Genomic DNA, 25113 nt, shown 5'->3' with positions numbered 1-25113 from the left:
GGAGTGGGTGTTCAAACAAAACATCTTTGCACGTCTTTGCGATGTAAAGTCCCTTATATTATATTTTCCAGTTACTCTAAACACGTGAAGTTGCCCTAGGCATGATAGACTGAAACAATAATTCCACATTATATAAATTTTAGTTAAATGTACATGCCATCGAAAGTACCATATAACGACATACCAATTTGCTGCTCGTGTTATGTTGTTGAATCCGTAAGTGAAGTAAGTAGTTTGAGTCTATATCTACATAAATATGATTGGAGGTGAACTCGACTGAATAATTAAAGTCATAAAATAACAGCGGTGCAAGTTTGCAGATTATTGAACGATTTTACGAGTGAAAAATTCCATCTTAACATCAAAGCACACCTCCTGCGATCTGACAGCCACTGGAAGATGTAAGGACTTGAAAGGAACAAACACTGTCTCGAGTTGGAGTCATGCCGTACTCGATAAAACATGGATACTGACTACGGTTACTGCGCTTTCATGCATACCAACTCCAAAGACGTCCGATATGCATGGCAGTTTACAGACTGGGACTCTCTCTATCGGTCGGCCAATCCTCCAATCCGATGTCAGTCAGCAATGAGATATGCCAGAAACTATTTTATTTTCACTCAGTATATGGACAGTGGCTACATTCTCGTGTGTTTTGTTTTGCTATGCGATCCCATGAGGTCCACAGAGGGCTACATGTCTGCAGACATTGATCGCATATCCCACATTAGCTTTAGGTCATGGCACAAGGGTGATATTGTGTCAAGAAATCAATGTGAATTAAAATTTAGTTTGATCTGCTATTAAATTTGATAGCCTTTTCAGTTTCTAGGGGTGATCGGGTGGTAAATTGTTGTTGAATGTATCGAACGCTAGTCACCACCCTGACTTCTTCGAAAGATTGACTCACTTGATAGAATTGTTTCATTTATTTGTTTACGCAGGGTGTGCCCAAACGCGGGGTGCGCCAAATCCATTGTGTATGATATCAAAAAACTCGGGTTGCGCTGATACCCCATTGTTTTGTCATTCATTGAATAGTCTTTTCCAGGTAATGTATTCTATAGAAAAACTCACCTGTGCTGATAAAAGCAATCAATTCATACTTAATAAATTATCTTCTAGTGCCCGCAGTTTGGCCGCGGTGCGTTTTCAGCGATACTGAGATGTTTACCATCCGATCCCAGATACCCATTCCACTTACTGAGTACTGAAATTTACGTTGGCGTCTACTCGTTAAAGGTGTATTTGAATTCATCAAGTCCTAATTGTTACGAACGACTATTTCGTAGCGATCTGTTTATCAAATATTCATTCGTAGTGTAAATATTCAAACTGCATTGCAATATATGGCCTGACATATGGCCCTGAAGAAGTAAATGAGATGTTAGCAGCAAGGTGAATGACAAGGCTTGTATTTTTGTGCAAGGAAAAACTCTTTGAGGTATTTAGGTAGGTATTTAAGCAGAAATTTATTTATTTATTTATTTTATTCTATTTGACCAGGCGCAACAAGCTTGCGCCCAATTACAGTTCTAGCAAAAATAATAAAAAATATACAGTACAAAACATAAACAAGGAAACAAATAAATAACAAACAAGTGACAAAAAGAGGAACAAAAGTTGCAAAATTAAGACGAATAAATCAAGTTAAATAAAAATCTGCGGAATTTACCGTAGCTACAATTAAAAATATCAAAAGTCTGATTCGGTAAAATTGTATTTAAAAATTTCATTGATCGTTGTAGCAATACACACGAGTGCACATTATTCTTAGATACTGTTGGTTTAAAAAGCTGTACAGAGCGTAAAGAACGGGAATGTACATTAAAACATATTCTCTAAAAATTTCAGGACAATTGTAGAAAGAAAACATACACTTAGGTTTATTTATTTATTTATTTATTTATTTATTTATTTATTTATTTGTTTGTTGTTTGTTTATTTTGTTTATTTATTTATTTTGGTAGGTAGGCAGGTAGGCAGTTAGGTAGGTAGGTAATTAGAAGGCAGGTGGGTTGGTAGATAGCTGGCGAAGGAAGTTTAATATTTTTAATTCATTGCTGTTAACAATAAATAACTATTGAATTCATGGTATCGCATCATTTGTGGTGTAAAAATATAGTTTACTGTAACATTGAATTTAACTTGAACACTTTTGTAAATATGCAATGAAAATATCAATTATATATCGCAATCTTGGAAAAGTCATGGACTTTGACGTTTAAAGTCTTGTCAAATATTGACTACATCTTGCCACTATTACTATTTTTTTCATTGGAGATTGAATGTATACTGTGTGAAATGAGTGATCGCACAGTTTGTCGGATATAAATAAAAGCAAATATCAATGAAAATATCGCAAAAGGCAGTATGTCACTATTTTGATATGATGTTACTTGATAAAGCTTAAGCAGGCGAGAAAGAAAACGTGATGGTACTCGTTACGTAAATTTTTGATATTTCAAATTGTCAGCTCTCTTGAAACAACGTTGAAATTCACGACCTATCATTTGCTGATCGAGATTGACTAAGTTCAGTGATATTCCTTGCATGAGTTTTCGTTTGTTGATATTTCTCTAGGATCAAGGATAAATATTCATTTTTTTGCACTTAGTTTTATCCACTGAGAGTTTGTTGAGATCAGGTTTTCTGAAGCAGTTGTTGATCTTTCTGCCAAAGTCTTTCACCGGCTGACAGTTCACTTGGTTTGAGATTTCATATAATGTTGACCTTTCCAAAGTGTCATTCATTGAAAGTTCTTCTGGATCAAGGATGACGTATACACAGTCTTCTGCCTCGGATTTTCGCTTGTCAAAATCTCTAGAAGATCGGGTCCATTGAAATTTAATGATCCTACCCCTACAGCCTTTCACCAGCTCAAAATTCTCCCAGGCAGAGGTTAGCTCACCGAGGAGGGTATTCATTTACAAAATTAAATGGTATCCCTGCGGTGCATGCTACAGTCTTTCACTGGCTGAGAATTCTCCTGCATCGAGGTTGACATACAAATGGTCTTCGAAATGTTCCATCATTAGATGTTCCTTACAGAGTTATAAGAGACAATAAGAATGTGCAGATATGACAGACCATAAATATGGTAGGTGCAAGATTTGCCCTCTGTGACGTATCTAGTACGGGATAAAAATTCTCAGGGATAAAATCATCTCGGTAACTTGTAACATATCCGAGATAATTATGAAAACAAACACCAGATCAGATAAAACTTTCAAAAATTCGTCATAAACTTTTACATTAATTATTTTTAGTTTTACATATGACCTATGAACAAAGATTCAGCTGGGTTTATTTATTATAGCAACGACAACGGTTGTTTTTGCTGTCAGTCTTGTTGTCATCATCGTCACTGTGTCATCTTCTGTCGATCTGATCCTCAGGTAATAATACAGTCATATTTCTTCAGTGACGGTGATTTTCAAGTTCAATTACATTTGAAAGCAATCGAGAAATAAGAAACGTTCTGTAGAATATTATGTTTTGACTTGCATCTATACTGTATGTCGGCAACATTGTATTGTCATTTTGAAAGTAGCGTTCAAAGATATCGTTATTTTAGAAACCTACCTGTTCTGAATGATCGATGATGTCACGTAATCTTACACAAAGGTCTGAAAACGACGGCCTGTCGTCGGCATTCTTGTTCCAACAATCTATCATTATCTTGTATCTGACGAAATCAACCATATATTAGAAACCACGAATAAATTTTAATATGTTCTTAGGTGTTAACACGTGGAATGCCTTTTTCATCAAATTACCTCCCGTATAGACGAGCCCAAAAGTCGTTTACCATTTTCCAAGCGTTCGCTACTGCCACTCGCTCTGCACGCGGGTTTCACTCTCACACTTCAATCAGGGCGACAGTCTACTGGAGTGTACTCCAATTTACTCTTTTGTGATATTTATAAGCCCATAGACTGAAAGAAAATTTACCTCCGTCCCATGCAGATAACCGGCTTCCAGCAAATTGTAATAGAAAGAATAACACATGTAATGTATTTTCTACAGCTGCTTTTTGGTAGCCATAAACTTAGCTTAAGCCTTCTACACTCTGTATATGCAATTTATTGTAGATTAATTGCAGATCAAACATTCGTTATCAGCACTACCAGTGGGAGTCTATCATATGCAAAATGACTTCAAAAAACTTTTGAACACAGAGACGTAGAACAGAGTCACTTCAAATTTTAAATCAACTGATGAATATTCAACGCACATATCTTCACTGCAGTGTCCAGGTCTTGGTATTCTGTAGCCCCTTCTGAGTTTCTCTATCACGTCCTTTGCCATCAAAGCTCCATAAGGGGTAGAACCTGTAAATTTAGATCGACAATTCTTAGTATTCATTAATATGTTCTACTGCATATATTATGTTTAAATGTATAAAACTGCACACGTTGAACATTCATCAATTTAATGAGTCATTTACTTCAGATGTCTTCCAGATTCCAATGATTACGCTGATCCTGAAAATACGCCTTTCCAACAAAAAGCGCTTTGCCATTTCAACTAGGGCCGAATATGCACACATTGCAGTTCAAAAGCTGAAAATATTGCCATCAAAAAGTATTTCTTTTAAAATTTATACTGAAAACATAAGAGGGCATCACATTGCACATTAGATAATCCAGGTCTTCTATTTCAGATAGAAAACCTGTTACATAAATAAATGTCTACAAAGAACCATTTTTCTGCCAGCTCCTTCAGAAACCTTACCGAGTGTTACGATTTCCCAGAGTACAACTCCATAAGACCACACGTCACTCTTGGTTGTGTACACGGAGTCAATGAGCGATTCTAATGCCATCCATCGGACTGGTAATCGACTCTGAAATCATTTATACGATGGTTTACTGATTTCATCGTACGAACATTTGACATGTGATTTGAAAAGTATTAGAACTGTTTTCACTTCAGGTCTAACTTTTCTTTCTAAGTAATCTACGAAACAGAAGTTAAGCTTTCTTCTTATACCTACTACAATGTAGAGGTAGCTAGCGATCATTCGTTCATTAAGTAAAAAGTTATGACTCTTTTCAAGACTGTCATGCCTTATCAACATAATTAAACTGTGATTATAGCGATATGCTTAACATAGAAGGAAGTATATCAGATTTCGTTCAAAAGTATGTGCAGTGCTTTTCTACTTTCTGACCCATAATATCGTTCTTCAAAGGATAATATGTATTTCCTCATAATCTTTTATAAATCTAACGCATCATTTGTATACATGAGTGTCATCGTCTTTTAAATTTTCAAAAACGTATAAAATCTTCAAAAAAAGAAAACACTGATCAAATCACTATCGGTAATACATGCAAACGTTTACAATTTTATGTCTTTTGTAGTAAATTCGTCATACACGATAAGCATGAGGACGTGAAATTTCATAATATTTTTGAAAAAATGCGATAGAAACTATCCCTGGACAGTACAACCTGAAGACGAGACAAGTTTACCGACTTTACATGGAAGAATGATTTGCCCAAAAGTTCTGCACCTAACATGTGATAACTCAATACTGTTTTGATCACTCGGTGTGCATACTTGTTAATCCCATGCCTCAACAATCTTGGTTCAAAGGTCACGCGTAGGGTTAAAGTTTCTGCTATCTAAAATTTTTCTTGCGTTGCGAACACTATACCTGTGATTTTCTCTCGTAGACGTGTACGCCACTGACGTCACGAGCCAAGCCAAAGTCGGAAATCTTACATGTTTTACCTTCGCCGAGCAGCACATTCCTTGTCGCCAAGTCACGGTGGATGCACTGGAAATAGCGAGAGAAATGGTTCATGATCAACCAGCAAAAAAGCCTATAAATTGAAGATCTCCAGTATCCTTTGCATGTATAGTTTCCACTGTTTTGAAGTTTTAAGCTATTCACTTTAAAATGTAAAACAATTAGCATATCATGTTAATGGTATTTAGGCTTACTATACGTTCGGTAAACTGGACTACAAACGTTCATATTTATACTGCATCGGCATTAAAAGTTATTTTCAAGGTTACTGACTGAAGTTCTTCGAGACAAGCTCCTAATGTAATCATAAAGCATGGTGTATAATGCAGATTATTTGTCTATATGACGGGAAAGGATCGGGTGCACACACACGGTTTTTCGGAATTTCTTGTGGAGCCGACACAACTTCTCTGCTGAAGAGTTTTGGTCGTAAACAATTGTGGGTTAATAACCATCACATTGGTTCAAAGATCACCAATTATAACCAGTGTCCAATTCAGTTTGGGGTGATAAAACTATTTTATCCATACGCACTACCAGTATATGTGCACTTGCTAAGTATCGATTGCCCATCTCGTCTAAATGCAGCAACAAAGAATATTTTCTTATAAACGGTGTCTAAAAGGGTCGGTAATAACAAAGAAACGCCCAAAACTCATTAGTTTACTTTTTAAGGCAAAAGTTTGTCGAAGTATGGTTGGTCATATGTAAGAGCTTTTCACGTGTGAAATGTCCGTCATGTCCTGTAGCACCTTAATTTTGGGAAAAACCACGACAGAATTACCTGAATGGATGAAAGAAATGCCATTCCTTTCGCAATCTGCCACGCTAATTTCAGAAGGTCTGATGGTGTAATATCTCGACTTCTTGGATGTAAATTTTGATAGATACATTCTGAACGACTTTTTCGAAGGTTACTCTGCAGACTGCCATACCGCACATACTCCAGTATGATATAAATTGGATCTAAATTATGAAAACCAGTTAAATCTGATTGATAATACATGTGGATCATTGAACGACAAGTATCAGCATTGTGTTGGAATTTGAGGTAGATCACATTTTATATTGTATGTTTTGTCTTGTTATGCTGTATACATTAATCATTAATCTTTTTTATCATACCTTTTAAGGAGTCACAAGATACTACCTTGACAACATAGGCTTTGCTTAAAGAAAAACATACATAGATATAGTAATGCTGAATGTTTGTATTTCGTTCTTATCGCCCAGGTATGCCAAAACTAGGTAAGCATGTACCCTAATTTATTTGAATTAATATAAATACATAAAATCGTATATGGCAAGAATAATCGGTCCTTCACTTTCAATATTTCCTTAATATGATGTCAACTCTTGGCCGAAAAGCAGCAATAACATATGGCTATATGCAACTGGGAAAATACAATAACAGCATGTTATCAACAAGCACAAACCGTGTAACTAAGTAAGGCAGTACGCCGATATGTCACCGATTATGTGTTACAAACAGGAACTTGACATTCATTACATGAATTCATTGCAAAGTTACCTTCTTTGGTACAGCATCCCAGAAGTGAAACAACATTCGGATGGTAGACAGTAAATGACTTCATGATGGCCAACTCTGTTAGGAAATTTATTTTGTCTTCTGACGCTGCATTTTCTGTGAAAAATGAAATATCTTGCTAAGAATTGCATTGGAACATTTCAAACTTTTGTACAAAAATGTGAAAATTGTTTTCAATAAAGAATAGAGTAAAAAGAGAAACGGATATTTCTTCTATTAATTTGCAGTGTATTCATTAGTTGAAAGCACAAGATAGCTGTCTTTAGACTTTTTAGCCGACTTGAGATAACCGGTTGCCCTTCGTTTACGATTAAAATCACTTCATTTTCGCATGTACGTAAGGAAGTTTTCAGTTATTTGGAGGGATGGGCCGGGGAGTTTGATACCTAAAATTTTATAAACCTGTCCTTTTGGAGGGTCATGTTTTACAAAGTTAGTTTTCTGGAGGGTCACATTTTACATTTGCCAGTTGAACGCAAAATACCTAAATTTAGAAGAGTTGTCAAAATAATCCAGTAACGAAAATTGAAATAACTGTCCCAGAGTGCATACGCACATCACATCCTTCAGGCTCAATACCTAAATGTGTTCACTACAATTGCACAGACGTCACTGGCACGACGCATTGTGTGGTGTATATTTGTCTGTCTATCTATCTAGTAATACATACGGTGCATTTGACTAACTCACACAAACACACACAGACACACACACACAGACACACACACACACACACACACACACACACACACACACACACACACACACACACACACACACACAAAACTGAACTTAATAAAGGCTATAAGCAACCGAGGACAGGTGCCATGTATATGTATTTCAAATATATTTATACACTTCAAATTTTGCATGAGAGAAGGAAGACGTGCAAAAAATTGATTAAACTTGAACCGAAAATGTATTTTCTCCCATGAAAAAATAGCTAAATTTGTGCATTTTATGTTTTACAAGTAATACGGACGTATTTGTCTGGAGCAGGTTGGATAGAAGCGCTTTGTGTTTATGAAATGTCAATTACAATATGATATAGATGCCAGTTCATGGGGTCTAATAAGATTTTTCCAATGACAAACTGACTATATCTGTGCATTTACATATGCTTGATTATGAATGTACTTGGCAAGTTTATGGTTGTTCAGGTGCATTTATTGAAATTTCACAGAAAATATGAATTCACTGTATTTTGGAATCTACGGGGAAATTTACAGCGTTTTATCCAATACGAAACAAGCTATATCTTTCCATTTATATGTTTATGAATTTATTGCATTGTGGTTTACTAGAACTGGTTGTTAAAGGTGCATTTGCTGTTAGTAAATATTATACTTTCACCCAAAAATGTAAGTTCGATATATATAGGAGTCTATTCGAAATCCTATCAGCAATGTTTTGAAATACAAAACTAGCTATATTCTGAGCATTATGCTTTATTATTTTCATAAATGTACTTGACTAGAGTATTGTGGTTTAAATGTATTTGTGAACAGCAAATGCATGTTGGAATTTCATCTAAAAATATCAATTTACTTTACATGGGCTTTTAGAAGGAAATTTAAGCGCAATTTGTTATTCAATACAAAACTATAATAGCTTTAACTTTTATATGTTGACAGATTATATGAATGTACTTTAATAGAGAATTTGGTTGGAAGTACACGTGCGTTCGACAAATGTGATATTGGCATTTTACCCGAATAACACTAACTTAGTTTAGATGGGTGTATATCGGGAAAAGCTCTTGACAATTTTCAATTTTACCAAAACAAACCTAGCTAAATATGTGCATTTATGTCCGCTTTATTACGTATATGAATTCAATGGTGTACGATGGTTGGAGATGCATCTGTGTCCAACAAACGTGATCTCGGAATTTCACCAAAATGTCAGTACGCTTTACATTGGATTCTTAAAGGACAGGGACTTGATCCCCTGGATCAAGTTTGTTCTAGTCTGTCAGAGGATTATGGAGTGTCATAGCCTTTGTTTTCCTTCGAAATTGTAATCTGATAAGTAGATTTCCCTGCGAGACAATATGACGCCAGCACAGGCCTTTAACAAACAGTGTTCCCTTCTAGCTATATCTGTGCATTTATAAGAGTGTTTGACAATAGCCTTGTTCACGGTTACAGGTTTGTTACTAAATATAGCTGTACGCGCGCGACATCGGACACGCAGCTTGAAATGCGGACAAATTTCATCAATGTTGCATGCGTGGCTGTTTTTGCAGCTTGTACTCTGAGTCGTGAATATGTTTTTTAGTATTCACTGTTACACTAGCAGTCGCCCACTGAGATGTATTTTCGGCGTTCTTGCATGCGTAATTTTCAAAAGCGTAATCTAAAAATGCGGACAAATATTTATTTTTGCATATTAATGAGAGAACAGTGACGTAAACTGTGAACGGCCCTATTGATACCAATGTGCTTGACCGAGTCGGCAGATTCGAAGTGCACATTTTACTAACAAATGCGATATTGAAACTGCATCCAAAACTATCCATTTACTCACTACACATGGGAGTGCCAATCAACCCACATACACATACATAAACTGGTTGTATGTGCTCCATATAGTTCTAATTAGATGAGTATCGTTTCGGAGCTAGTAAGACCTATTGTGTTGTAATTTGAAAAACAAGGTCAAATTCCAAAGCATAACCGAGTGAGAGGGTCACAAATGATGGGTGTGAACAGGTGGTAAGTGTGGGAGTCTAATCTGGTAAGTCATATACACATTCCCATGATTCAAATTTTAAAAAGGAAAGGGGTTACGTCTTTTTAAGTAGATTACCCTGCTTCCGCATCCCATTCCCTCATAATAAATCAAAGCTCCCTTAATCAATCAAATGGTGACAGTGGCAAGTGAGCAAATAAAATACATAAAATGAAATAACCCAACAATATGTAAAATGTGTTATAATTGCTTGGAGTATGAATCTCACCTCTGAGGCATTTGACTGCAACTTGAATATTACCACGTGGGTCATCACTGCATCTAACATCCGCCATCTTGACTTCTCCAAATTCTCCTCTTCCAAGGATTCTATTTTCATGCAAAAAGAGATTGCCTCGCGGAAACTCCCAACCATCAGAACCGGAAAATATATTGTAGTACAAAGGGTGTTTAGAGCTCGCCTCACCACCATTGACGTCACTGTCCATGTCTATCCTTACATCACATTTGCCTCCAGGGTCAAACGTTGGTCTTGAGTTAAGTGATACTTGTTCTTCCTATTTTGTTAAAGATGAAACCGTAACGTTGTGAATAAATGGCAACAGTTTAGTTCTACAATTGTTTTGAAATTATAAACTTTCCTTCCCTAGACTTCAGACGGCATAACAGATGTCAATTTCTGTGAGCTCATGATGTGTTGCATATTTTATATTTCCTTTACATGTAAAGGGAAGCGGTACATATAAAGAATTTTTTTCTCATGGCGAAAAAAGTAAGTTCAGATTATTAATTGCGACACGTCGTTTGTCAAAAACTTAATTTTACTGATGTTATACTGTCTCAAAAGAATGCTTTTTGTCATACTTAACGTTATATATTCTTTAAAAACATGTCTTTATCGAGAAATCGTCCATGTTATGTTAGAAAAAAAAAGGTCATACCATTGCCTCCCCGACTCTCTGTATCTTCATTTGCTGAAAAATAGCATATAAGTGTCGTCATTTGTAGGTTTCGTTTAATTTAATTATATGATAAATAGGATACTTAGTCAAATGTTATCGTTAATATGACTTTTATGATATACCAACTTGGCATTAGGCCAGTAGGAACATCCATAAAATAAAATCTGTGGTTCCTTTTCATCAAACATTAAACATCACAATGTTTTAAAGATAGGTTTCATTGAGTTCAAACCACTTTTGAAACCAAAAATAAAGATATGTTCTCTGACGTCACCTTTGAATTGAATCGTCTGTGATCATAGATTGTATCTATTGGAAAACCACCATAAGTTTTTTTTCAGTCTGCCGCTCAGTTCTGTCGACGTTTACTTTCATCATCTTAATGATTCCTTACCTTTGATCTTCCTCTCTTTCTACGTAAACGTATTAAGATGATAACAATAAGGAAAAAGGCAGTGGCTAAAAGGGCGAGAACTACCCATGTCACGGCTTGAACAGTGTTAACACCACGGTCACTGTTTCTATAATTAGGTGAAACTGAAAAAAAGCGTATCAATACGTGTGTCATATCTGTAATGAAAACATCAAATATTTTATCTTCTCTGAAAGCGGGTAAGTATCCTTCCGGTAATGCCAAACATGTAACATCGTCAAAAAATATCCCTTAATATAGGCCTACTGGTTTCGGAAACACATCTTTTTTTCTTCGTCTTTCACAAATTGACGACACCGTAAGTTTTAATCATCGCCTACTACAATAAAGATAGAAGTAGGGTTACACCATGCAACTTTTATCACATGAAGGCATTTACTTTTCCGATGTCATGTTTCAATTTCATGATAGTCGCCATTGTGCACAATAATAGAACATCTTTAACCAGTAGTGAGTTAAGGTAGTATGTTCCTCGAAGGTTTGCTCGAGCTTTCCTAAATAAAACTTTTAACCATTATCTTACCATATCATTAATAATATCGGGGATCGTCGTGCAAAATTTGGAACTAGCGAAACAAATTCCCCAACATTTTGCAATATTTAAGATTCAAAATGACCGCCATCCCTGTGTAAACTCGTGGGGATTCAATTTTGGATTTTCGAAAAACTATGACTCTTCTTTCTCCGGAGTTTTAAAATGAGCACCGACAAGTAGTAAATCAGAAAAGAATTATAAAAATTTGAGAGTCCTCGAGGACTCGAGGCACGTTTTACCTTAAGAGCAACCATTGCAGAGTTCAGCTATATATCAAATATATATATATATATATATATATATATATTATATATATATATATATATATATTATATATATATATATATATATAGCAAATGGCAAAATTTCAGAGGTTTCTATTCTTGTGACAATCAGTTGCAGTAGCTCGCTCAATAATCAGCCCCGTTCAACCAAATTCAATTTTGATCTCCGATAGTCTTCTAGAATATTACTTTACGAAAAACAGGAATATTTATTTGTTATTGAAATAAATGATGACCTGATGATTTTTGATTCAGTCAAAATCGTAATCACTATCTGACATGATACCAACGATTTTAATTACACTACCTGACTGCTGCGACGTAATGAGTTGAGATACTGCTGTCTCACTTGTGTGCCTTTTTGATATTACCTCATTGTCTTGAGTAGAATCTTCATTTTGAGATCCGTATTTCATTAAGGTACCGGCAGATTCTGGATTGTAATGAGTCGAAACGTTATGACTTGTTAATGAGGACAATAAACCATTCTTACGAGTATCTGTGAGAACATATACTGATCACTTCTCGTACAGAAAATATAGGACAATAAATACAATAATTTATATGTAGCGGGATGTATTTGATTGCTGAAGTGTAGCTCACTGTTCTAATGTCCCGGATGAGGATAATGAAAGCATTCTAAAGACAGGCACAAACAAGAACCGTCAACTATCTGCATACAACTATGTAAGTGTGCACGGAAAAAAGTTTCAGTCAATCACACGTTTGGAGGATACCACAAAAGGCAATTGAATTCAACGAAGGTCTCATAATAGTCATCACGAGGCTCCCACTAGGAAATTTAGCAAAATTGTGTGGTTTGATAATGGTATTATCTTGAAATAACGTGACTACAGAGACCGACTACGTCACGAACACCATAATTTGGAGTGAAAAACACTCTTCGCAATTTTTTGTTTCTTCTCCTTTTCCAACATTAAAGTTGATGAATATTCAGCAGGTCATGTTTCGAGCATCAGTGAATTCGGTTAAAAATTCCACACTTCGCAATATGGTTATGGACAAGCGTGATGATATTTATTAGTCAAAATCTTTATCTAGAAAAGTTGTATTTAGTAGACTATGTGGAGTTGCTTAAAGGTGTATGGAACAAGGCATGGCAATGCTTGGCATAGTATTAAAATATTGATTGTGCTAATTTTTGCAACATTTCTACAGATAGCGTGGTAAAACTCAAACTCACCGTAAACTCCTAGGCTGACCTTTTCTGTTACCTGATTGTTATCTTCATTATTGACGAAAATCCTGCATCGGTAAACACCACTATCAGAAGCAGCAATATTCACGATAGTGAGGCTTGGAGAATTGTTAATCTTAAATTTGTTTCCGTCTAGAAACTTTTCAGCACCATTGACATTTTGTGCAATAAGTTTACCGTCTTCCCTTTCCCATCTGACTCCGAAGACGCTATTGGCTGCCGGTTTGTGGTCACAGGGTAACTCTACAGTTTTCCCAATCGTTGCATTAACAGTATGGCGAGAAGGTTCGTCATAGACTTCAGAATTTCCATCTATTACGTGTTAATATGTAAAAGGAATTGTAAAGTGATATTGTTAGTCTGATATCAATAAGCGTTTATGGTGTTGCTTAAATGTGTACGGAACAAGTCATTGTATGATGTTTAATTAAACACGCCATATATTGTTTCTGATTTGACTATCCTGCACTTTCCAACGCCCCTTCTCTATTTAATGCCATGTATGCAACAACTTTTACTGGTGTGCATATAGACTGCAATTTCATAAGGAAAAGTTAATCCTTTCCTAAAATTTCAAGCTAAGAATCTATCCTGGGAAGGTGGGTGAGGGTGGTATCAATGTACGATTAATAACTCATGTTTCTTAGTAGCGAAAAGAACATGAAGGGTTGGTAATGTGACTAATCAAATATGTCTCATATCCTATAACTCAATCATGCTGCCATGTTGGGTGCTCAAAACTTACCTGTTTTTTCCAAAACCGCAAGAGAGAATGAAACATTTTGTGATTGTTTGATGAAATCGTTGTCAGCGTGACATGTGTATTTGCCATCGTGAATATATTCGGCGTTCTTTATAGTCAATTGACTTGTGAGATTGAATGAATCACCACTGCTTGAAGATGTGTAATCTATCGTGTAAGAGTCACCTGCAGAAATCAGGCTGGAATTTAGGTGCCACCGCATGTTCACTTTAGACCCGCTAAGAATAACTTCGCAAAATACGGTAACGTTTTCTGATTGTGATACATTGACAGTATTCGTACTGGTGTTGACATATTCCGACGTTGGTAGGCGCAGGTACATTGAAAATTGCGCTAATAAGAGAACAAAGAAACACCATTAAAGTATGTAGTTGTCTGGCAAAATGAGTAGACATGCAGACCACAATCACCTTTGATGCAGGATATTATGGGTATGAAAATTAGAATGGAAAAAGTGGCAACAGGGTATAGTAAAGGACAGATGAAATAACAGAAGAAAAAGAAAGCCCGTTTGACAAGTTTGTTTATCCGTAGTAATAAATATCCTCCGTAAAAATTTGATTCAAACTACTTCGCTGTATTTATGACTTTGATCTCGCCATTAAATTTAATCTCTAGCATATGTTAATGCACCCCTGTGACATATATTCAGACCCTCAAGGTCTGCAATACTCATCTCATCTACTACAGCTTCAATTGACTCATTTTGAAATTCAGAGAGTAAAACAAGTGTTCAATGTCTGTTGCTTTTTCTTTCTCTAAAAAAATAAATCAAATTTTCCTGCAACATGATTATGACAGGGAAAACGTACATTTTAATTTTCTAGAACCAAAAGTTTTCGGTAACTCTTGAACTCTTTTTTTCTACTTCTAAGGGAAATAGTTGAAAGTTTTCTAAAGATAAGAAAAGTTTTAGCAGAAGTTTCAGCCGTTCGGTTAGAGGCGCTTACTGCCTCAAAGGATCCGGCAATAAATTCTCTAACAATAAATACTAAAGATAGCGCAATAAAACCTTAACCTACCGTACACTTTTAGGTGGACCTTTATTTCTTCCTGATTGTTACCGCTCTTGACGAAAATCCTGCATTGGTAAACACCATGATCAGCCTCAGTAACATTCATGATCATAAGGTGTGGAAAAATTTTCATTTGAAATTTGCTTTTGTTCAGATGCTTTTCAGCACCATTGACATTTTGTGCAATAAACCCACCGTCTTCCTTCTCCCACCTGACTCCGCTGACGTCATTGTCTGCCTTTTGTGGTCACAGGTTAACTCTACAGTTTCCCCAATCGTGCATTAACAGTATGGTGAGATTGTTCGTCAGAGACTTCAGAATTTCCATCTATTACGTCTGTACATGAAAATAAAATAATAAATGTCATTGTTAATATGATATTAATAGGCGTTGGGTTATTATGTATATCTGGAAATCGTCGTTGTATGGAAACTATCACTTTGCAAGGACATCCTTACCGGCCAAAGGCGTTTTCAATCCATCCAAATGCATGGGAAATGTCTTGGCTGGCCAAAAGTCTTTCTAAAGTGATTGCTGTGTGCATAATATTTGCTATCGACCGACAAAATGTACTAAATTTTTCCATCCTTTCTCGATATTGTGCAGTTATTGTTCCTTATTCCTTACCCTACTAATCGTAAACTACGTTTACACTTGATAAAGTTTGCAAGTGACCCATATGTATAAATATTCAGAAATGCCTGAAGATTCAGAGATGTCAGCCTATCTTTCTTGGTGGCTACCTCATGTATATCATGCACAGTTTTTCATTTGACTAATACATCACTCGCTATCTATTAGGAGTTGATGAAGTTCAATGCAAACAATAAATGACATTTACAAGATCATATGTTCTATTTCAAGGATTTGTCATTGTTTCGTGACTGAAATGGTATTTTGAGTTGTATGTCACGTATCTTTCTGAAAAGCCGTAACATTTCCTTTCATCATTTTGTTTATTTAAATATATATTTATCTTTTGTTCAATAGTCAAATAGTATCGTAACACCTTTTGTTCTACCTGACATCTCAGCCATATCTGTTATGTAAGTGTTATTTTTGACAACAGCATTGTCATCCACAGTACAATGCACTTGCCATAGCAATATCACATTTGATTTTATATACTAATGCTTTGTGATTAACATACTTAAGGTGTAAGAAGTAAAACACTTCAATCTCAGAAGAAATGCTGTGGACAAAGGCTATCGTTATTGTCCATTTGATCTTGAAAGAACTTTTAACAAACGACATCACGACAATATTCATGCATATATATCTGTGGTCGGTTTCCTAATGACCTTTAAGTTCCTTCAACAGGAAGCTTCTCTTACATATTTTGTAATTTCCACTCCAAGTACCCGTCGTGCGTTTATATTCTTTGGAAACCTTTAGTCACGTCCTTCAAAATTTGAATACAACAGATTGTAGTATTGCATCAGCCACCATATCAAACAATGAACACTTAGTTCAAATACCGCTGTTACTCGCATTGTCCATTTGATATTGAAGTCCAGTGTTCACTACTCGGTACATTGATATTTATAAATTGGATGCCGCAAGTAATAGCCCGACAAAGATTATCACTATATTGAAACAAGCGTAGACTTAAGTACTATTCTTTGTGATCAAGTATGAAAGACATCAATATGTCATGTAAAACATCCGTGATTATCTCCTGGTGGTCTGACCGCGAAGCTTTGCACTCAATTTCAATCAAAGGGACAGGTACCCCTTGCAGGCTCATCAATTTTCAGATACTGCCATGATTTCAAATGAGACAGGCATATAATCTGACCTACCAAACAACCAGATCATTTAAAGTATCTCTAGCATTTATTTTAAAGGATATTATTTTGATCTCACTGTATAATATACGAAAATCATGTCGAAATACCAAGTTTTCAGTATGTCAACACATGCATATTTGTTGTGTTCCACGTCGTTGTTTGAAACTGCATTTTGCCCAGCCTAGAATTCGTCAATCGCATATTGTACAGGTGCATCAGTGTTTGTTGGAGAGGCTGATACTTAGTATTTCAATACACATTTTGGAGAAAAATAAGAAAGTCCATTTGCTTGAGTAAACAAACCTAATGGACAGTGATGGCAGAAATTTACATCGATTGTCGCTGAAAGAAAGCAAACACAAGCGCAACACTTCTTCGAAGACTTGTTGCAAGGGACAAAGTTCTCAAAGCCCACGCACTGATCGCTATCACTGTAAATGTTCCGTGAATATACATACCTGATAGAACAATAACCACAGCAAAACACCAACGCAGTTGACTTACACCACACATCATGAAAGGTTACGTAAAGTAAAGTTACAGTAGTATTCACGCATATGAATGTTGATATTGCATCAGAAAGAAAGACACATCTTCATATAAGAGCTATGGAGTCCCTAAAATCACGTGGTCTTCAATCGGATTGCATCATGTTCTTTAGATCGGGAAATCACCGACAGATGCTATGCTGACTTTGCAGAACACACTATAATATTTGCATAAATAGAACAAGATTTAGACATATGGACAAGTTATTTCACCGACTTTCTACAGTCAATCAACTTGTGACATGTAGATATACTGGTCATTTTCAGGCCCAAAAAAGTGAGTTTCCTAGAACAATGTTCCTGAAGGCATTCTCGAAATAAATTATGGCTTGAAGTCCATGCAAATGATATGTAAGGTAAATGTAAATCCCCTAATAACAGCATCGCTAAGAAGTGTATCCGCGTTACAGTTGAACTGCCGCAGAACTGACATCGTCTTCAACTATAGACACACGAAATAAAGCGCCTGTACGGTTCGACCACTTCAGATCCGCCTTATCAATCGCTGTACTCAGAATCAATAAAAATATTTACGATCAACAGAATAGCAGTATATCGAAAGACGTAGGTAGTCGCAGTGTAGGGAACCTAATGTTATATAAACAAGACCTTTATTCCTTATTACAGTTAGTAGCTGCCTCGTGTATTCAAAGTTATTCTATATCATCGTGATCTTATCTTTATAAAGTTTTTTGTCCAATACATTCAGATTGCCCTTAGGGTCAAAAGGACAAAAATAAACAAAACCAGCCTCTTGCGTGCTGCTAGGTATGTTCTATGTTTGTAGTTTCTAGGAATGTTTCGAAAATGATCAAGACGTTCATAATATGGTAAGTTTGTTCATCATTTCAAGTTTGTCAACAATTGGTGAAGTGACAATTGAGTTTACGAACGACTGAATCAGAGAATCAATGATATCGTTCTGGAAATAAATACGCACTGCGTTCAACTCGTAAGTACAACGGCAGCTTAATGGCGTGCTGATTTGATCATTAGGAGTACCCGACTAACCCGAGTTGGTTATCAGAGGATTAATCTCTATGTCAACATATGCTAAGGGAGCGTTCAGTTTTTACGGCCTGGGGGGGGGGGGGCGGCAAAATCTTGTCGCCGGTGGTCAAAAAATATAGACCCCCCCTGCTTTTTGTGAAAAAAAGATGACCCCCCCTTTGTCAGACGAAAAAAATTGATGACCCCCCCCCCCCGAAAAATAACCAAAACCCATATGTCAAATTTACCCGCATGGTTTGGATTTGAACTCCGGTACGCGGCGCACTTTATTCGTGTAGCAGAGATGCCAGTGCACAAACTTCTCAGCCACATCCATTGAAACGTCTGTTAATTAGGACGACTGTAAGGCAATTTTTAACTTCATTTCCATAGACAACTCATGTATATGGACATTGTATAATGTATTGTAAGGCAGCCCTCCGGTTAAGAGGGTCATGGGCCATTACGTAAAGTCAACTTTATTCTAGAGGGCCACCAAAGGTGGCACGCCAGTAAAGAGAGTCGATCATTGCTATTGCATAAAGTAGACTTTACTGGACAGGGCCGCTGAAGGCGCGCGGCCATTACCATTATTCAGTGCGTGATCCCAGGGGTCCCTCAAAAATGTTTCTAATACATGCCGCGGCTTAAATTGGGAATTTTACGGTAAGATTGCCGTGGGGTATTACATAAAGTCAATTTATTGTAGTGGGCCGCCGCAAGCGGCCCGCCGGTAAGAGGGTCAATCATGGCCATGGCATAAAGTGAACCTAATTGGAATGGGCCGCCAAAGGCGTCTGCCCGTTCAGAGGGTCGTGGGTAATACATAATGTATATTTATTGTAGTGGGCCGCCGAAGGCGGCCCGCTGGTAAAGAGGGTCGATCATGGCCATGGCATAAAGTGAACTTTATTGTTGGTATTATGTTTTTGAAAATGTGGTGACCCCCCTTTCCTACCAGTGAAAAAGCGATGACCCCCCTTTGCGGATTCCAAAATTACAATGATCCCCCCTGGATTTTGCCGCCCCCCCGGCCGTAAAAACTGAACGGTCCCTAACAGATTATCTTTTAGTGTAAACAAAACATTAGCACTGCCTAGCGTGGCCCACTGTCCGGCACTCAGGATTTCCGACCAGCGTTAAAGGCATTGCTCGCGATCCCTGGGATCACCTTTGTTCTAGTCTGTAAGAGGATTATAGAGGTGTGATAGCCTTTTGTTTTCCATTGAAATTGTAATCTGGTGGGTAAATTTTCTGATGAGACAATCTGGTGCCAACGCATGCCTTTAAAAGTGCCGTCCAGCACTTGCTGTTACTTTGAGGTCATCATTTAGTTCATAAAATTGCATGAAGAGTTTACAAAAACGATGGTACTATAGAATCCCTTTCAATACAATGCTGTTTAAACAATACCAGCAGTTAATTAACTTACGCTGATTTTGCATACGAAAAGCTATCTAAGCTGGTTGAGCGTACGTTCACAAACATCATTGCCCTTTGAACTACAGTTTTCCTGTCACACAATATCTCTGTACGATCGAAAGGAGACAAATTAAAGATGTTTTGCTTTGAATGAATGTTCATAACCCTATAAAAGAAAGTCCGGTAGCGAAAATCAGCACAACAAAACAGGATTTTTACTAAAACGTACTCTTTCAATTTCAGTTCAGACTCAATGAGTGGCATTGCGGAAAGGTGCATGCAATGCAATGAAAGTCACGAGCAAACTTTGGTGTCAACGGATCCAGTCTTTGAATTATCAATGAACACTCACTTATTTTTCTGGTCAAAAAGCCAAAGGCTACTTATCTATCGCAACAAGCCTCTCTGTTTGCAGCGTGTTCATTTTTAGCCGGATGCCGGCCAAATTGACCGGCTACTTCCGTATTTTGGCCGGCTACTTTTCAGCAATGTTTCGCTCTCTAGCCCCGAAATTCTGGTTTTGATAATAATATTTTGATATTTTTGTTGTCTTGCAAGCAGCGTGCGAAATTAACACTGGTCCGCTGGTCCGAGACCAACAGAATCCCCGACGGACCAGCAGTTTTTCCAGACCACTGGTCCTTCGGACCAGCGCAAAATTCACATAATAATTTTGAAAACCGAATTTGTTTGGCTATATATCCAACTACTTGTTGGTCCGATCCAGCTCCGCTTGCATGAGTTGTTTTTCCTAGTTTTGCTACTGCAGTACATAACGAATTACCAACTCTTCGGACAGAGAACGACAGCCGCTATAGCTAAAACGTTTAATAACGCACGCAATTGGCCGATTTCGCATGCAGGCTATTATTTGGACCAATCACAATTTTTGATACTAACAAAGTTTGTTAGAAGGTCATAGGTCTTGCAAGTCTGCTGTCACACGTGCGCGACCTGACTATGCTGTTCTAATTGCTCTACCAATATGTGGTGTGAGCCAATAGAGAAAAGAGAATACAAAACAAACGACAAGGAGGAGCAACAGGCAATAGACATCAAATCAGGTCCAATAATCGTTATCATTCAAGATAACTATGAAATTTACCAGGTCCAAGGAACATATCGAAAATGACAAAGGCAATGGGGTCATCTTTAACCACGAAATAGTGGTGGTACCAGGTGTCCGGAATTGGTAAGCGTACTCTGCCAGCTAGCCGCATCCGTCAAGATTGACCCGAAGCGACAAATCCAAGGGAATACGATGCCAAAGAAAAAAAAATGTGCTGTTCAGATAACCCGACCTACCCTATTTTGTTCCTGCCGACCCTTAACTTTTTAGAACTACGTAAACACGGAAAAAAAAACAAACAAAGAAAAAACCCGCAAAATCGAGTGTTCGTTACCTGGCGTTTGAGTTTTGCTTGAACGAGGATGTCTCTTATGTTTTTATTCCTTTTATATGTCTTATACGTTTTCCTGGAAATGTTGTAGCCAGTGTTTGATCGCCCCGAACCCTGAAAAAGTGAATATTTGAAAATAAAAATATTTTGGAAAAAAAATCCCTGTCGACCTACTTACCCTTTTTTTTAAAAGCCACGATATCGGAGGAGCAGCACAATTTATTATCGATTTTTTTTTGCTTAATCCAGAAAGAAAAAACCGCGATCTTTTCGGCATGCATGGCAGAATGAGTACCGCGACTGGTTGTTTCCTGATAAGTCGAAGATATATGTACTGCATGCCATGCCGACGAGCATACGGTGATCTTCATGCCCATAAGGTAGTGGCATATCTTGTAAATCTGCTTTCTCAACTTATTCTAAGGTCCGTTTGTGGTTGGTACTGACAACTGTAGACTCTCGAATTTAGTCTCACTCGTACAGTTAGTCAGAGGTTCATAAAATCGCAGTGGAACACGCTAAGAACCGCTATATAATACTGAGACTTGTTCGCATGTAGTAGAGATATGAGATGAATACTGAAAGACTTTTCCAATGTTTATTTGAAATGAAAACCGAAACTATTTCCCATGTTAATTGAAAATGAGGAGAACTTTTTCACATTAATTGGAATGGAAACTGAAAGACTTTTTCCCCATGTTAATTTTGGAATGAACTATAAAACCTTTTTCAATAGAGATCTGGTTCTTGGTGATACCTACCTCTAGTCATGGCATATATTATTGAGCAAAATATATATTTGTTCATTTATTTGTATCAATATTATTTAACAACACCAGAGTAGGAGAGACTGATAATGTACCATGTTATCAGCTCTTTTCAATTGAAAGTAGACATTTTTGAAGGGCTTTTTGTCTGTTTTCTGTCGGACCAACATACGTCAAGAAGGACAAGTAGATTCCCTTTGCTATTGGTCCTTCGGACCAGCATGCATTTTAAGTTAATTTCACACACTGCTTGCAAGCCTGAGATAACATTTCAGAAGTGCCGATGTGGCTATACGTAGTCTAGCAATTTACGCGGTGAACTTGTTGCTATCTAGTATCAGCCTGTAGGTGTACCGCGATCTGCGAACGTGTACTGTACTGGGAATCGCTCTCGAGGTCAACCTTGCTTTCCCGACTACAGCCCAAATTATTCCGACGTTCACATTGGGTGCAGTATACCATTGGACTGTCGTTACGCCCATGAATAGCCGACCATTTCCGAATGAAGCCGACGTTGTTTCTCTCAAACGCGAAAGAGAAGAAAGTCAAACGCGGAAGAGAAAGTCGACGCTTGAGAGCTTTGGTTTTCTGACACGTTACAGACACGTTACACGTTACGTTGTTTGCATGTGTATGAAAAAGCTGGACACGTGGAAAGAACGTTCCATGCTGTTCTGATCACATTTGCATATATGATCAATGCGCGTTACTGAAGTGAAGCGACCGAAAATAGGAAACTTGAATGAAAATGAACGAAGAACTGTATTTGTTTCACCATATTTCTAAAACTTAGTTTAGAGCCTAAATTAAAGAAGAAACTAGATTACTTGCATTGAAAAGTGGGTAGTTCTTTTTCCTGTCAACATAGTTCCATGTGTAAGCATATGTGTGTGCCCGTGGTATTGAGTGAGTCGTTACAGCCCTGAAGTTCCTATCATAGCACCAACTGGATAAGATAAACGCAACAATGGTACATTAATGGTATACAGTCGCCTGTAATATAAATATGCCCATATATGGTCAAAGGGGAGTTCCTTGGTATTCAAAATGCCCATATGAGGGTGCTGTTTTTAAAATGCATAATGTATTGCAAGTCATATTAAAACTCTAACAGTATTTATATTTTGATTTATTTTGGTTTCTGAGAACTTTGCAGATAACTGCCATGAGTTATCAGTTTTTTCAATAATTAAATTTTAATTCAAAAGTGAGATATAGTATCAAATTACCAATAAGCTGCATATCACAAACTTACACGCATGATATATAACATATAGTGCCAATATGCTACTTGGAGGTTATTTAAGCAATAAAGCACACCCAGCGACGGTATACCACGTGATTTTGACCAGTTCACGACATATATGAACGAGCTATAGCGAGTGCATATATGAAGTGAACTGGTCAAAATCGAGTGGTGTACCGTTGCTGGGTGTGATTTATTGCTATTATATCATAACAGTATATTGAAATTCTGGCGTGGAACGTCAAAAACGGATTTTTGCTCAAGCTGAGAGCTCGCGCGTATGCCAGCCGTGGTATATCGCCAATATACCACGGTTCTTTTCGCGTCTCGACCAATCAGATCGCTGTATTTGCGCCATCAATATACTGGTATGATATAATACCCAATATCGCCTGTTCCTGTGTCGTATCAGCATGAGTGTCATAGCGTTGTTCACGGTTACAGGTTTGTTACTAAATATAGCTGTATGCACGTGACATCGGACACGATGGCCAAAATAATACGAGAACTTTAACACGAAAACCATGGCAAAAAAACATTACAAGACTCAACATGTTATTATCGTATTTGGCAACAAGAAATGCCCATGTTCCTCGAAGCCCTTCAAGTTTTTACGTCGGCGACATCGCTTCGCAGGCGGGGGCGGCAGCCATTTTGTTTGTTTACGTTGTTTACCAACTAACTGCTAATTTAGTTCGGGGAAACTCCGAAACCGATTACGTTTATCTTGCATATCTTGACGTTTACCGTGAAATACCACGGCTGATATTTTACGGTGAACGTCACTAGGATGAAGCAATATGGGCATGGGTATATGATGAAGGATGATACTGTAACTGGCAAAGTGTAAAACAGAAAAATATCAGAACGAATGTTTGGTTCGTTTCTTCGTATGTAAAATAATGCTATTGCGGTTTAAGCATATCTTCAATTGATCTTGCAAGAACATGAATTTAAATGTACAGCATGAATTGCAAATGTTCTAAGCGTGGAGAACAACAAAAAATTAGAACACATGAAGTACTCTGCTCTTTTTGCACTCTAGATTATGATCTAATCAAGTTGAAAAGATAGCTTTTATTATCTCCAGTCCTATATTAAGTATCTCTCCAGTATTTGTATATTTTCTCCTTAATATCACTTCATTAACAAGCCAATATGCATGCATAAAAACTCACCGTGGAAAAATACTCTTTCACATTCCATGGAATCTACTGACTGGAATTCCTTATTTCTGATAATTGTTTCGATCTTCCCACAAACACATTGCCACAATGCAAAGTCCTCCGAAAGTTTATAAATTTCACCGTAATAGATGAAATCACCTTGATCTTTTAGTGGGATTGCGTATTGAAGTATTTTCCAAATGAGTGCAGAAATAAATGGTTGATGGTGAATGAATGGTCTGTGGGCGTTCATTTTCATTTACATGCATTAAAAATTTCAAACTTCTGAACTAATATCTTGAATTATATAAATTTCCTTTTCTTGAAGTAATCTATAATATGTTTGTGATTGATAGGTACAGACCTTAACGCATTTCTGCTCTTTAACACCGAAAGTAATTTCTATTACATAACACAAATTACCACCAAGCCAACAATTGGTCTATTGATTCTTTACCCAAGAACGACACTTTAGAAGAATCTTTCTCTCGCCTGGTGGGGTCCTCAATATGCACTATAAAATCAGGTGACCTCCTCCACGTATTGCTCAGCCGACCAATCCCC

At 37.1% G+C, this 25113-nt stretch overlaps 3 protein-coding genes across 3 annotated transcripts in view; 1 reads left to right on the top strand and 2 right to left on the bottom strand.

The window, feature by feature from the left end:
* The window catches only part of LOC139152682 (uncharacterized), a 71521-nt gene that overhangs the window by 16324 nt on the left and 30084 nt on the right, over window positions 1–25113 (top strand). The window lies entirely within an intron of this gene.
* On the bottom strand, window positions 3508–10894 carry LOC139152683 (tyrosine kinase receptor Cad96Ca-like). The gene is made up of 7 exons (XM_070725969.1): window positions 10276–10894; window positions 7296–7409; window positions 6549–6730; window positions 5669–5791; window positions 4741–4852; window positions 4241–4337; window positions 3508–3691 (listed from the first exon to the last, which is right to left on the bottom strand). Exons 1-7 carry the CDS (start codon window positions 10493–10495, stop codon window positions 3577–3579), a joined length of 963 nt encoding a protein of 320 aa, XP_070582070.1. The 5' UTR covers window positions 10496–10894; the 3' UTR covers window positions 3508–3576.
* Window positions 10943–15553, bottom strand: LOC139114918 (neural cell adhesion molecule 1-like). The gene is made up of 6 exons (XM_070676842.1): window positions 15226–15553; window positions 14186–14536; window positions 13426–13752; window positions 12529–12654; window positions 11364–11506; window positions 10943–10981 (listed from the first exon to the last, which is right to left on the bottom strand). Exons 1-6 carry the CDS (start codon window positions 15350–15352, stop codon window positions 10943–10945), a joined length of 1113 nt encoding a protein of 370 aa, XP_070532943.1. The 5' UTR covers window positions 15353–15553.

This window comes from Ptychodera flava, chromosome 16, assembly GCF_041260155.1.
Source record: "Ptychodera flava strain L36383 chromosome 16, AS_Pfla_20210202, whole genome shotgun sequence".
In the NCBI taxonomy this organism is placed as follows: Eukaryota; Metazoa; Hemichordata; class Enteropneusta; family Ptychoderidae; genus Ptychodera; species Ptychodera flava.
The sequence above is the reverse complement of the archived record's forward strand: the minus strand, read 5'-3'. Positions and strand labels throughout refer to the sequence as shown.